Source organism: Sardina pilchardus, chromosome 10, assembly GCF_963854185.1.
Source record: "Sardina pilchardus chromosome 10, fSarPil1.1, whole genome shotgun sequence".
Classification (NCBI taxonomy): domain Eukaryota; kingdom Metazoa; phylum Chordata; class Actinopteri; order Clupeiformes; family Clupeidae; genus Sardina; species Sardina pilchardus.
In genome coordinates, this window is record NC_085003.1 from 383,904 (window position 1) to 400,299 (window position 16,396).

The 16,396-nt window shown below is 39.8% G+C and overlaps 1 protein-coding gene across 1 annotated transcript in view; it reads left to right on the plus strand.

Annotated features, from left to right (window-relative positions):
• Positions 1–353: 353 nt before the first annotated feature.
• The window catches only part of LOC134094225 (carboxypeptidase A1-like), a 30,726-nt gene continuing 14,683 nt past the window's right edge, over positions 354–16,396 (plus strand). The window contains exons 1-3 of the mRNA XM_062547673.1: positions 354–418; positions 675–756; positions 15,701–15,835. Of these exons, the coding sequence (XP_062403657.1) occupies positions 354–418; positions 675–756; positions 15,701–15,835 (282 nt within the window). The remainder of the gene's footprint in view (positions 419–674; positions 757–15,700; positions 15,836–16,396) is intronic.

The following is a 16,396-nucleotide window of genomic DNA, read 5'->3' on the forward strand; positions in this document are numbered from 1 at the left end:
TTATCAGGTGAAAAGACCATACACTACTGAGATACAGTATGATTTTAATATATGTATATATGGCCATCATGGAGCCAATCTAAAAATGAAGTTACAGACTTCGGGCATGGCACTTAAAGTGTCCCAGTGCTAATTTGTTTTTGTGCTGTGGAGGAGTGGAAAATAAATTAAGCACATATGGTACATTCTCATCAATTTCCCGACTCTAGACAGAGTGGAAACACATGGGAAGAGTGGCAGCAGGACTTATTTGTCAAACTATACAAATAGAGCAAGGTCACTGATTAGATCATGTGACCATATCTTTCTGCAATAAAATGGGGCTCATACTGTAGACAACCACTCTATTCAGAATGAGGGGACTTCTGATTTTTTCCACACTGATTGTGGTTGTGCTCTGTCGAGAGAGTTTTGAGGGGTGAGTTGTACAACCAACATTATTAACAGATGCTCAGATTATGGTTAGAGTTATGGGTTTGAGTTGGTTAAAAATATGTCGACTGAACAAATAGAAAGAATAAACTTTAATTTCAACAAACCCATCTGTAAAGTCTCTGTACTCAGACTAAAAGTGTTCCTCATTTTATGTTATGACAACCCTGTAGGTATTTATTCTGTTCAAAAGATATTTGAGCTACTGTATGTATTCTGTCTACCTCTGCCTGATACTGTAGACATCAAGTTCTTCGCATTACTGCAAAAGATGACACTCAAATAAGTCTTTTGAAGGAACTCTCTGAAGTTGAAGACCTTCAGGTAAATGTTTAATGTTGAACACTCTCTAACATATTAAGTTCACCTCACTGACTGCAAATATAGTGTTTCCCAACCTTTTTTCCTTGCCTTTGTCAAGCCAGGGTCCCCTACCCGACCCCCTACCTGCATACAAACACAATTGTTTGTTGGTTGTTTATTCAACAATCGGGGTCCGGGCGGGGATGAATTACCCATGTCTAGCCTAGCCTAAACTGAAGGTTGCTTACGCAAGAGGTCAGAAGTAATAAATAGCTACATGAATTTAAATGTGGAACAAAAATATGTTTTCATTTGGATTATACAGAGTCTTGATTATCCAATTGGGTGTGTTATTGGGATTTTATACATTTAATGTGCGCAAATATAATTTTGGTAACCTTACAACCTCAGCCCAGGCAACATTGTGCGAACCCCCTGCAATCTCTGGTGGTCCCACTGGGGTCCCCGGACCCCAGGTTGGGAACCACTGAACCAAGGACTCAACTGTTATTGAAATGCCTCTTCTTGTAGCATAATAGTGTAATAAAACTGCAGTGTATATTTGTACCCAGGTCTAAAGAAATAAATACCTTTTTTGATCTCCAGTAGGGAAAAAATAAATGTGACATAGTGGAACAAGGAAATGTAGCTGACATCACAGAAAGAATGGAGATACAGTACATACAGCATGTGAATATGCAAAATATCTGCAAGTCCAACAAAAGCAAGTTTACAAATTCCAGTTGTGCAGCAGCTGTGTCTCTGTGGCAGATACACATAGCCTACTAGACTTCAAAATACAGTCCCCTCGAAAAGTTTTGGAACACATGCTAAAGTTGACTATATAAAATCATCTTTTGGAAATGTATCTTAATGCCTTAAAGAGGAAGAGGAAATGTCCAACCTTTTAGGACAACAATTTTCGGTAACACTTTATAATAATGGTACATGAATTCTCATGAACTAATGCATGAATTAATGCATGAATTACGCATTAGTTAATCCATTAATATATCATGAATCATTATGACTTAACATGAATTCACTGATTGCCATTAATCAATTAATACATAAATAACTCATCATCTTAAGCATTAAGTACGGTTGGCACATCATCATGAATCATGATTAATTAAGCATGATCATGATGACTTTTTGTCAGACAAAATTTTGGACATCACTGTCATGGAGAAAAAAGAAAAGTAATTACACATGAATTCATGTTAACTAAATGACATGAATTATCATGAGTTAATTCATTAACTCATGCATTAATTACACATGAAAATCTCATTAATAAACATGAATTAATAGTATGTCATAATATGTCCCGTAATAAGAACCAATCTACACAGAAAAGAGTAACAGTTACCATCAGACATTTATTTTCTATGAGATCTCATTTAAACTTTCTTTTCTTATAGCATCAAACTCTCAACAGGCATAACGCCGTAATACTGCCATAAAAGGAGACAACATCTCAGCTGCAGCGTACTGATAACTAGCACAATTGAATAGAATAGAATAGAAGAATATATACTTTCTTGATCCCGTGAGGAAAATTTGTTTCTCTGCATTTAATCGAATTAGTGAACACACACACACACACACACACACACACACACACACACACACACACACACACACACACACACACACACACACACAGTGAGGGGAATCACACACTAACCCAGAGCAGTGAGCTGCCTGCCCAACCAGCAGCGCTCGGGGAGCAGAGAGGGGTTAGGTGCCTTGCACAAGGGCACTGATTTCAGCCGTGGTGGACTGCTCGGGGATCGAACCGGCAACCCGGTTACAAGTCCGAAGCCCTAACCAGTACACCACGGCTGCCCCAATAGTTAGCCAGCACGGCTAACAAACCTTGAGCAGACAGTATGTACATATAAATAGTTCGGAAACACACCCGTAATTCACAAGGAAAATGTACAACAAGACATGTTTCACTTTAAAGTAGCCTATCAACTAACTGTCGAACTTGCATCAATTGCTGCAAGCTAATATCACAACGGGAGTTCAATGAACACATTAGCTATGCAGATTTACGTGAGTTACATTAAAAGTTTAAACCAAAACAACCAAAGAAAATGTGGAACTACCACTCAATTTCAGCAAATACAAGTGTCTAGTGTTGCTGTAAATGCTTCAACTGGGTTTGTGAGCTTTCTAAGTCTCCAATTCACCGTAAGATTGACTATTCACATGTAATCCACTAACGTGATAAACAATAAACTTACCGAAGCTCTTCTCTTGTTAAAACAAAATGGAAAGATCCTCTTGGCGCGATATATAACGAAGTAAAGTTAAGAGGTAGTAAAAACGATTACTCAAATGTTTAGTTATAATCCGGCCGTGTGCAGGGCTGAGCCCTGAGCCTAGGAGCGGAAGTCGAGCGTGATAACTATTGAGCTCAAATCTCCTGCTACTTGATATTTATGTATATAGGCCCAGCTTTTCACAGGTCCGAAGCCGACTGCGTGCCGAGTCTGGGATTCATGATGACTTGCGAGGCTCAGGGCTCAGCCCTGCACACGGCCGGATTCGAAAATTTTTTTGACTGTCACACTCAAAAGCGTGACATTTGGCAGCTCCGATTAGGGTCGATTTTTCAAGACTTATCAAGAAAGAGGCAAATAAATGTTACACAGCTCTGCAACAAGTATAGGACAATGATAGACTAAGCAGCTTTAACGTTAACTTGGAAAATCAAGGAGAAACAGCGAATCAACTGTGAACAAAAACTAGCAAGGAGAACGTTTTAAATCTAATTGTCGGAGTCGGCGCTGTTGTGTTTGAAAGACAAGTTAGAGGCGCCAAGACCCGCCTTACGTTGCTTCTGATTGGTTTATATTGCGTGATGCCTTCAGTGATTGGTGAGATTTAGGCACAAAGGACTGATGGATTGGTTATTGCTGTCAGTCAATCAGAGCTCGAACTACGGCAAGGCAATGACCAAAGTTTATCATAATGGGAAAAAAATATATATAGCGCACTGAATGGGGAAATATTTTGCGTGAGAAATGTCAAGTATGCTCAAAAGCGTGAGACTCTTTTGGTTAGTAGAGTAGTCATTGCTAACGTTAGCAATGCATTATCAGAGTCTGTTTCTCTGTCATTATGCTGAGAGGCTAAAAACTATAGACTTAACATTGGGCTAATGACATCACAATAAGGCCATTAAACAATTAGAATCCTATGCCAGGAGGCCAGCAGCCAGTTGCACCACCTGACCATATCTTAGCTTATGAAAGAAGAGGAATGCCGGTGCAACACAAATCTTCTTAAAGATTTATTTTAAGGTGCAAAACATGACTAACGTTTTCATGCACTGGTAATTCCTTGGAATTGCATTTCTAGTTATTATTGATGATGATTATTATTATTACTTTAATTATTATTATCCTTTATTTATTTCATGTAAAGCACTTTGGTGCAATGCTGTTGCTTTTAAATGTGCTATATAAATAAAATATGACTTGACTTAAACCTTACGTTGAAACTAGTTTCAAACTAGCGCTGCATTTTTTTTCTGTTGCACCATTGCTACTAAAGGTACACCGTAGTTAGTAGCTACTAAATAAAAAATATTATCGCATAGAATGAGGCTTTTACTGTTAACCAATCAATATCACTAACGATAATGGAAGCGTCTCAGATTCACAGCACTTGCGTTGGCAACAAAACGTTCACTGTTGCATTACATTACATTACATTTGGCTGACGCTTTTAACCAAAGCGACTTACAATGATAAAGCCAGTTTTAAGTTTGACTTCCTCCACAATTACTTTGTTATATGGAATAAAATAACATCTTTGCATCTTTAAAATAAAAGTTGACCTAACGAAAGTTACCACAGTGGATAGCTAGTGAAGGTACCAGTAAATCTTTCTAATGACTACTGAAATCTCTGATAGCTGCTCAATAAACAGCAATGAAATGTGTGCTTTGCGTGGATAGTTTTGGTATTTGTTTTCCAGTAAATAACATGATTCAAACACTGCTGAAGTAATGTGTGTAATCGGTCGCGTATGTAACTCTTCTCGGCTTATACTTAAAACAATATATTGTTCAATTTAACATTTCCACCTTTTAAATGAGAAAACCATGTTAACAAAATAGTAATGATGGGACTTACACCTATGGAAAGGGTGGTGTAAGTTAGTGTGTTATTTAAGTCTTAACTTACGTTCAAACTAAGCTAAGATATGAGCAAACAAAGGAAAGTTCTCCGCGCTTCTGCAGTTATGCGACAATCTGGTGCAACCAGGCCAGGACAGAGGCGCATGAGAATGGAGATACAGTACATACAGTATGTGAATATGCAAAATATCTGCAAGTCCCCCTGTTCATCCAGGTGACACTTCTTGTAGTGTTTCAAGGTGTGGTACCTCTAATTGCAGGGCACAACACAAAGGCCCACCAAACACTGCCTACACCTGTATTTTGTCTGACTATGGCCTTCAGATCTGCCACTTAGTGGTTTTTTTTTTTTTAGATGACATACCCATCACAAGGACATGAACACACATTGTGCAATGCCATACTAAATGGTCAGGGAAATAGTAAATCAATAGTGTAAATAATAAATAATAAATGGGAAGATGATGGGAATGCAAATTTCTGTGGCAGGCTTTTTGCTGTAAAGATAATGAATCCCTATTCAGGTGACACTTCTTGTAGTGTTTCATGGTACTTCTCATTGCAAGGCATGACATAAAATCCCACTCCACGCACTGCCTACACCTGTAGCCTATTTTGTCTGACGGCAGCAATTAGATCCAACCGAATAGAGAGAACTCGCATGGCTCCGTCTATTCTAATTCTCGTTACGTCTCTAAGTTTCCCCAAGCTCTCCTATGGACACACATCTATTGATATTAGACAAGACAAGGCTCCACCACGTTTACCGTCCTCGCGATTATGGAGAGGCACACTGTCACTGTCGAGGGAGCATATGGCTAGCGCGATAAAAAACACAGTGCCCCGACGCTACTCTCGTTCTCCACACAACTAACATGTCTGATGAGGGTCTGCTAACTGTTTCATGGTACCTCAAATTGCAAAGCATAACATAAAAACTACCCCACACTGCCTACACCTGTAGCCTATTTTGTCTGACGACAGCCAGTAGGTCTGCCACGCGCGCCTCCAGAGTGGAGTGAATCAGCATGGCTCTATTCTCAAATCATTCTCGTTGCGACTCCACACACTTCTGCTACGTTGCCCCACAGCTCTCCTATGTACACTTCAACCTCCATACCAATATACCCATTAGTATTAGACAAAGGCTATTAATCACGTTACCATCCTCGCAATATGGAGAGGCACACGGAAGACGTGAAGATGGATGGCTAGCGCGATAAAAGGCAGTGCTCCGGCGCCACTTTCATTCTCCACACAACTAACACGTCTGATGAGGGTCTGCTAACTTCCCTATGAACACCTACAACAGGTGAAATACTGTTCATAACACTGACATTGGGCAAAAGATCCACGTTTGTGCTTGGTGTAGGACTTATCTCTCGTTGTCCAGCTGCATCATTGCTTGCTAGGCAGAGACGCGTGTGAATAAACAAATCCCCGTCATCTTCTGAAGGCAGATATTTCCCTTCAGAGTCACTGTCAGTGAATTCCTGGTAAACTTTTTTGATGTGTTTAGACGATTATCTAATGCTAATACTTGTTTACGTTCACACTACCGCTCTGATACAATGGCTCACACGCGACCTAGCTCAGCTGATATTTCCCACTGATTAAAAGTGCCCTTGCTCAAAAATTTTGTATAGAAGCATGACGTAGTTCTGAGTCAGGGACGTAGTTTGACATGTCTGACAACTAGTGGCAGGGAGTTTGAATGAAATTTGACACCCTATTTGACCAACTCGGCCGTTTTATCCAGTACCGCATCTTGTCGAGTTAACTCGACGGTGGCGCTTAGAGGGTTAGTGTTTCAGTAATGTTTGCTAGCAGTTATGTTAATAATGTTAATATGCTAATTAGATTGCTTAGCTAACTTATCTCATGTTTGCTAGCAGTTTTGCTAACAATGTTTACCATGCTAACAATACTTACTATGCTAATAATGCTAACCAAGGTGATTAGCTAACTTGGCTAATGATTTTGAACAGTTATGCAAAAAATGCTAACTATGCTAACAATGCTGATCAGGTTGATTAGCTAACTTAGCTAATGATTTCTAGTACTTATGCTAAAAATGCTAACTATGATAACAATGCTAACCATGCTAACTTGCTAGTGAGAACTTTTATTTTGAAACATTTGTTGCTAGGGTATCCATGGTGGCCACTATCAGGTATAAAGAAGTTACTGCAGTATAATCATGTTGGTTGCGATGGAAACAGTCATAAACGCTTAATTTTAATGGTTGCTATGGTGGTTGCTAGGTACATGGAGGTTTCATATAGTTGACTGGAGGTATGCATTATAATAACAATAATAACTAGAGAATTTAATTCCAAGGAAATTACGAGTGCATGAAAATGTAAAAATGTACAGATAAATCATGTTGATATGGTTACTAAGGTTTTGCTAGGGTAGACATGGTGGTTTCATAGTTTATGAAAGTTGATAGTGCAAAGATAGACAGTTTAAAATTGAATATGGATAGCTGAAAAGCTGTTGATAAAAAGATAATTTAATGAATGCTGACCGACCGATAGTTTAATTGAAGTTGATAGGTAAATCATTTTAAATAGATGGCGATAGGTATATAGTTTAATGGATGTTTAATGTTTTGCTAGCGTTGCTAGCAATTATGTTAATAATGTTAATATGCTAATCAGATTGCTTAGCTAACTTAGCTCATGTTTGCTAGCAGTTTTGCTAACAATGCCAACTTATGCTAGCAATGCTAACCATGCTAACAATATTTAGTATGCTAATAATGCTAACCAAGTTGATTAGCTAACTTGGCTAATGATTTTTAGCAGTTATGTTAAAAATGCTAACTATGCTAACCATGCTAACTAGCGAACTTGCCACTCTCAGAAATAAAGAAGTTATTGTAGTATAATCATATTGGTTGCTATGGAAACGGTCATAAATGCTTCATTTTAATGGTTGCTATGTTGGTTGCTAGGTACGTGGAGGTTTCATATAGCTGACTGGAGGCATAGTTGATGATAACTTCAACCTTCAAAACTGCTGCCATAACCCCAATTTTGAAAAAACCTGGTGCAGACCCCTCTGACTACAATAACTTCCGTCCCATATCGAATTTACCTTTCATCTCCAAAATCCTTGAAAAAACAGTCGCCTTCCAACTCCATTCTTACTTATCCAATAATGACCTGTATGAACAGTTTCAGTCTGGTTTCCAACCACTCCACAGCACTGAAACAGCACTTATCAAAATTACAAACAATCTCCTCATGGCAGCTGATTCTGATCTCCTCACTATCCTCATCCTCCTCGACCTGAATGCAGCCTTTGATACCATCTGTCACACCACCCTCCTCAATAGTCTTCCATTGGCATCACACATACTACGCTCAAATGGTTCACATCCTACTAGAGCTTAGATCGGGCCCAAAAAATCAAGCCCGAACCGGCCCGAGCCCGTGCACGTTGTGTCCGAGCCCGGCCCGGCCCGACATATTAACTGTAATTATGAGCCCGAGCCCGATTTAAACCCGACACTTTTTTAAATGCGTGAGCCTTATAACTGACGTTCTCAACTACAAATACGAGTTGTTTGAACTACATAAATCTGAATTAGGCCTATCTTAATGAATAATGAAACAAGGACTAAGCATGTAAACTTCGTTGTTTGTTTATTCTGAAATGGATCACAAATGGATCCGAATGAAGAAACGCAAATGTCAAAACGAAACGCCAAGGCAAATGTTGTCACTGTCCACGACTTGTTCGAAACTCTTCCATACGTCCCACTTTCCTCCAGACTTGCTCAAAGTTAATTCTCCTGATTTCATTTTCTATCGTCCATCGTCCATCTCCATGTTGCGCTTAAGCTAGGCCACACAATGTTCTACAGCAGAGCAGCAGTGTGATGCGTGCCAGTGGAGGAGACCGTGCGCATGATGTGTTGCATTTTGTAACTTGCAACTTTGTACACATTTTGTTACTTAAGCCTACTTTGCTAAAAAATATATTTAATATTTCGGATAATGGCATAGTCTCCCCACCCAGTTAGGCTAATAAAGAAATTATATATATTTTTAAAAAACACAAATGCTTGATCAAAGGCCCGACCCGGCCCGGCCCGAGGATAGTGGCGGGAAATATCGGCCCGACCCGGCCCGCGGGTCGGGTCGGGCTCGGGTCGGGCTCGGGCTCGGGCAGAGAATCTAACCTCTACATCCTACCTCTCTGGCCGCACTCAGTTCATTCAGTTAAAATCCCTTAAATCCATCCCCTCCTCTGTCACTTCAGGTGTGCCCCAGGGCTCTGTCCTGGGGCCCCTACTCTTCATCATCTACCTCCTCCCCCTCTGCAATATCTTCCGCAAATTTAATATTAATTTCCACTGTTATGCGGATGACACCCAGCTCTATCTCTCCATCAAACCCTTGTCCACTCTCCCACCCACCTCCCTTACTGATTGCATCTCTGAGATAAAAACCTGGTTCACCCAAAACTTCCTTAAACTAAACAGTAACAAAACTGAGGTCCTCCTCATTGGTACTAAATCCACTCTATCCAAAACCGACAGCTTTTCTCTTTCTATTGACAACTCCTCTGTTTCACCCTCTCCTCATGTTAAGAGTATGGGTGTCATCCTTGACAGCACACTATCCTTTCAATCCCACATCAATAACATCACTCAGTCTGCTTATTTCCACCTACGTAACATCAATCGCCTCCACCCCTCCCTAACCCCCCACACTGCCGCCATCCTTGTCCACAGTCTCGTCACTTCCCGTCTGGATTATTGCAATTCTCTCCTTTTCGGCCTCCCTCACAAATCCCTCCATAAACTTCAACTGGTCCAGAACTTTACTTAGCTGCCCGCATCATAACCCGAACCCCCTCCATTCACCACATTACTCCTGTCCTTCATCAGCTCCACTGGCTCCTGGTTCAGTTCCGCATCCAATTTAAACTCCTCCTGTTTACTTTCAAGGCCATTCACAACCTTGCCCCCCCATATCTGTCTGATCTCCTCCATGTTCCCACTCCCTCCTGCTCTCTTAGATCCTCTTCCTCCATACACCTGTCTGTCCCCACCGCCCGTCTCACCACCATGGGGAGCAGAGCATTCAGCCGCTCTGCTCCCCGTCTCTGGAATTCACTACCACCCCAACTCAGAAACATTGATTCATTCCCCCATTTCAAATCACAACTCAAAACACATCTGTTTAAAGGCCATCGCCCACCAGATGCGTACGCGGCACGAAAAAAAATAGAATTCCATTGTTTTCAATGGAGCATCGCCCACTGGAAACGTCTGCCGCGCAGCAGCCGCACAGAGATAGAAAACTATTCTAAAATCCTGCGCGGCAAGCCCAGACCGCCGAACACCGCTGAACGCCACTTCTGGTGGGCGTTGGACTTAAAACTGCTTATTCCATCTGATGCTATTCCTCTACCCCTTTCTGCTGCTTTCTATATGTACATACTTTATTGTTGTGTTTTAAATGTTTTATGTATGTTTGTACCTTGAGTGCCAAGAAAGGCGCCTTTAAATAAAATGTATTATTATTACTATTATTATAACTGACAGTTGGAATAGTTGAACAGTTAAATAGTTGAGTAGTTTCAATGGTTAAAAGATTTAATAGTGTATTGTTGCTGTGAGGACTTTTATTTTGAAACAGTTGTGGACAGAGGAAACAGTTTAACAGGATATGTAGTCTTCACAGATGTATGCTTAAAGCCTCAGAGAGAGAGAGAACTGCTGCAGGTGGGGCTGGCCACATTGCATAAGATTCTAATTGCCCTATTATGATGTCATAATCGCAATGTTAAGTCTATGGGGAAATGTTAATAGTTTTTATTGCTAGCTATGTTAACAATGCTAACCAGGTTGATTAGCTAACTTAGCTTATGACGTCTATTATGTCAACAATGCTTAAAACATAAGGCTGCAAAAAAAAAAAATACATATATCCCCATTAATTTCAATGGGACCGAGAACCCCATTCATTTCAATGGGGAAACGCCTCTGGTGGAGCATGGCGGAACTACAAGGGTCTAAAAACGGGAATACCGTAAAAAATAAAGTGTAAACACAACCTTACAAAATCCTATTTTCAAAAGTCTTCAAACTGTATAAAAAACACACTATGAATATATCTATCGAAGACTTTTGAAGTCTGCATCTTGTAAACATACGTACTGGTTACATAAAAGTGAAAAATAAAGTGTAAACACAACCTTACAAAATCCTATTTTCAAAAGTCTTCAAACTGTATAAAAAGCACACTATGAATATATCTATCGAAGACTTTTGAAGTCTGCATCTTGTAAACATACGTACTGGTTACATAAAAGTGAAAAAAAAAAACATCCAGAAATATTTGGTGGTTTCACTACTAACTGGAAAAACTTTCAAATAAGTTTGATTTCTTCACAGCCAAGTGGTCTTTCATGTGAATACAGATTAGATGGGTGGGTCACACTTATAACTGTCCCCTCCCCACTGTCACTGATGACTGTCAATGGGCCATCAAAACAAAGGCCAGCTACCTTTCCCATCTCTTGAAAAGAAGCCAAATCACAGGAAATCCAGATCAGATAAAAAAATACTTGTCTTTGGATAAATATTCTAAAAAGAATGTGTCCAACATATCAGATTCAGATTCAGATTTAGATTTATTGTCATTCTGTTCATTACCAAGGTAAAAACACAACGAAAAAGCGTTTCTCCAAGATCCATACATCATTCATACACATTACACACATATACATATCCACCTTAATATTGAATTGCACTTAAAAAAAAAAAAAAAAAATATATATATATATATATATATATAAATAGTATAAAATAAGTATAAAAATACAAATACTTCCCCTAAATGTAAATATTCTAATGGAAGAACATTTCATAGCCATATTTAGCAGCCGGACTGCTTGGGGCAAAAAGTTGTTCAGTAGCCTAGTGGTGGTGCATGTTATGCTCCGGTAGCGCCTCTGGGAGGGAAGACGTTTAAGAAAGACATTGAGAGGGCCTTCTTATCTGCCACACTGCAGCTGGAGAACCAGGTGGAGATTGCATAGGTCAATGCACTCTCCACTGCTCCCCTATAGAATGAGGTGAGGATGCTGGTATGAAGAGAGGCCTGTTTCAGTTTCCTCAGAAGTCTCTGATGGGCCCTCTTCACTAACCCTGAAGTGTTCTTCGCCCATGAGAGATTGTCAGAGATCTGGAGGCCCAGGAACTTGATATCCTTACCCTGTCAGGGTCACGCCTAGCCTACATAAACAAAGCGTATTGGTTACCATATCACTCAATCCTTCTGGGGTAAATGTAACAAAACGCCGATCCCGAGGGGGCGGACAGTACGGAACAACTTGTTGCAACATCTTTCCAGTTTGATCTTCCTAAAAGACGTTTCTATAAAACGGCCAGAACAGCTAGCAGACTGGCGTGTTAGCTAGCAAACAAAGTCACCACGTGTAGCTAATGTCAAACAGTCCAAAACATTATGTTCACGTTTGTGCTGCACTTATTGAACAAATATTACAGATATCCGTGTTTACCTTCTTTGGATTGAAAGAGTTACGTCACGCCAGGTAAAAGACAGATGAGACTATGGCAATGCAGTAGTATGTTTACCTATGTTTACCTATGTTTACTTCGGTAGCTGATGATAAGACAATAAAGTTATGATATGTCTCCTTAGGCTTTCTCAGTAAGTACACAGAGCCATGTGGCCAGTGAAATCGGTCGTGTTCTTACCATTGAAAAGCCAATGACACCTTCAATTGGCTTCAATCCCGTGAGCTTAGCAAGTGAATGGTGATAGGCGTGTCTACGTGACTACGTCAACAAAAATTCTGCCTGAACTGCTGAGAATGCTTGGATTTCTTTTTATTCTCCTTACAAATAGCCATCAATAATAATAGTAATGGCAAATATATATTTGAAAACTAGAGGATTCAAGCTTTGTTGTGGTGCTACATGTTTCTAGGATAAAAACTCGCGGAGTGTCAGACGTGTGTTTGGAACAGACCAAAATGGAATGGCCGACATTTAAGGGTTAAGCCAAAGCCCATTTATGGAGAGCCGGTCCACTTGCTATTAACTCCATTGTACCTGCAGTTCCTGTTGCACTTCCACTAGGGGCGATCATGAGCAAGTGATCAAACAATGGGGGTCTATGGGGCTAGACGGCTAAATTGGTCTGTTTCACCTGATTGTCATTAAAAAATCGAAGATTGGATTTTAGTTTCTGCAAGCTCAATATGGGTTATAGGTCGAAAGTTGAATGAACAATTACTTATGGCCCTTTGGTTTCTTACAGGCTTGGTCGTTGTTGCCCATAACACACTAGCACCCTGCTAATGAATGACGTCATTGAATAGAAATAGAATAGAATATACTTTTTTGATCTTGTGAGGGAAATTCGTTTCTCTGCTTTTAACCCAATTTAACCGAATTAGTGAACATACACAGCACACACACAGTGAGGTGAATCACACACTAACCCAGAGCAGTGAGCTGCCTGCCCAACCAGCGGCGCTCGGGGAGCAGTGAGGGGTTAAGGCCCCGGTACAGTTCACGCACCCGACTTGTCGTGCAACATGTTGACGTCACGGGGAACGTTGTAACCATGTATACTTGCGCTTGGTAGTCGCGACACAATTTGCAGTATTCTCCTGAACGGAGGCACGGTATCCATTGACGTTAATGGCAGTAGCAACTAGCTTCTTTGCTGATATTTCAGACTTAGCTTGCACAACTGAAGGATTAGCCTACCATCTCGTTTATGAGATGAGCTTGTGTAATCTCCCTAAATGGAAAGATATATATATATTTTTTAGGTCTAGCAGATTTATCCTTTGGTTGAAAATAAATCTCTTCCTTACCTTTTGCTGGAATACTTATGTGCCTCGGTCCTAGTCATTTCCCCCTAATATCCTCCTGTTGCAACTCTCACTGGTAACTTCGTTAACTTATCCAACGTAGTTCACGACTGTAAACAAATCAGTCATCCAAACGGCAACTCTCGCTGCAGCCTAGCCAAGTTAACTTCCCACTTTTCAAACTTACTATTATTCAAACTTCATGACTACAGTCGTTTTAAAAATGAATGGGCTTATTTAAGATGTTGGATAGGCTATATGATAATGCCTGAATGTGGTTTATGTGGTTGATGACTGTATAAGGACACTGGCTCCGTGAGCTTGGCTTCAATCTCTTCCTAGTTGTCGTGCGAGGTTGGCGCGCGCGGTTGATATCAAATGTTCGGTGCGCGACAGGTCGGCGCGCGGCTGAAATGTGGCTAGCGACACAGGAAATTGCGTCATTTTGACGTCACATTGTCGCGCGACAGGTCGGGCGCGTCGAGTATACTTCTAGCATTAGGTGCCTTGCTCAAGGGCACTTCAGCCGTGGTGGACTGGTCATAACCAGTACACCACGGCTGCCCATTGACACGTTTGAAAGCCTTTTTAGAGCAATTAAGGGACTTAAAAAAATCTAATACTCAGCCGTGTGTATTTTCCTTGACCCCCCTTTCACATGCAATATTCCGATTTCAACACAAAAAAAATTATATCCAGAGAAAAGTGGATTTCAAGAGAAACTCCATTCACCTCCATTCATTCTCCACTTGCTCGCGATTGCCCTCTAGTTGCAGTACCATGCGGAAGTATTCAGCAAGTGGTCGTTCTCCCCTTATTCATTCTCTGGTTAAGCATACAATCTGACTCTGAAGACTACATATCCTGTTAAACTGTTTCCTCTGCCCACAACTGTTTCAAAAATAAAAGTCCTCACTGCAATAACTCACTATTAAATCATTTAACCATTTAAACTACTCAATTGTTTAACTGTTCAACAATTCCAACTGTCAGTTATCAACTATGCCTTCAACCAACTGAAACCTCCATGTACCTAGCAACCACTACAATTAAGCATTTATATCAGTTTCCATAGCAATCAACATGATTATACTACAGTAACTTATATTTTTCCTGATAGTGGCCACCATGGATACCCTAGCAATGACTATTTCAAAATAAAAGTCTTCACTTACAAGTTAACATGGTTAGCATAGTTAGCATTTTTAACATAACTGCTAGAAATCATTAAGTAAGATAGCTTATCAGCAATGACTATTTCAAAATAAAAGTCTTCACTTGCAAGTTAACATGGTTAACGTTGTTAGCATTGGTAGCATTTTTAACATAACTGCTAGAAATCATTAATTAAGATAGCTAATCAACCTGGTTAGCATGGTTAACATTGTTAGCATTTTTATTATCTGTTAGAAATCATTAGCTAATTCAGCTAACCAACATGATCAGCATTGTCAGTATAGTCAACATGTTTAGCATAACTTCTAGAACTCATTAGCTAAGTAAACTAAGCAACCTGATTAGCATGGTTAACATTGTTACCATAGATACCATAACTGCTAGCAAACATTAGCTTAGCAACCTGGGGTGTGTTTCCCAAAACTTTAGTTGCTAACCTGTTAACAACTTAGTTGGTTGACAATGGGGAATTGTAACAAACAAACAAAAACTATCCGTCAATCAACATTCATTAAATTGTCAACTGTCTATCAACTTTCATTAAGCTATGGAACCACCATGTCTACCCTAGCAACACCTTAGTAACCATATCTATATTACCGATCTATACATTTTTGCATTGTCATGCACTGGTAATTCCTTGGAATTTCATTTCTAGTTAATATAATGGGTTGTGTTTTCTTGTGTGTTTGTATTCTTAATATGTTAAGTTAACACAGATGTAAATACATAAGTTGAACTGTATCTCTATATCCTAAGCTGGACTTTTGGACAGAGCCAGTTCATACAGATCTTCCGGTGGATGTTCGTGTACCTCTCCAGAGCCTTCGGATGGTCAAGACTGACCTGGATTCCAATGACATTCATTATTCTATAATGATTAAGAATCTTCAGGTGAGAATGAGCAGAATTAAAGAAGTGTAGGTTACCACAATGAGTTCCCTTGTTCCACCTGTCTCTGAGATATTGAAATGGATGTCCCTTAAAATATATATTGATATAAATAACGCTGATTAAGGAGTCTCCTATCTCCCTGTGAAATTCATTCTATTTCATGCAAATTATTCTAAGTTACAGAATGTGCAAAGGTAAAAATTGTTGAACTTGACGTCTGCTGGCACTGACACCAATGGAAGCCGTTGGCGTAATTCAGATGAGTCTCCCTAATTGGAGATCTTTTATCAAAACTGTTTACTATAATTTGACAGCAAGTTGTTCCATCTAATGCAATCAGAAAATTCAGTGACCAGACACATGGCAAAACATACTTTTGAAGTTATTTTCATACAGAGCTAGTTCACATAGATGCAGTTGTCATGTTGTGCATTCTGACCTTCTTCAATTTGGAGAAGAAAGTCAAGTTTGAAGTCTCCATATTTCCCCTGAACGATGATCTAATAACATGCTTGTGATAAAGCATATTCATTAACCATTTTGCATTTACCATTTATGGAA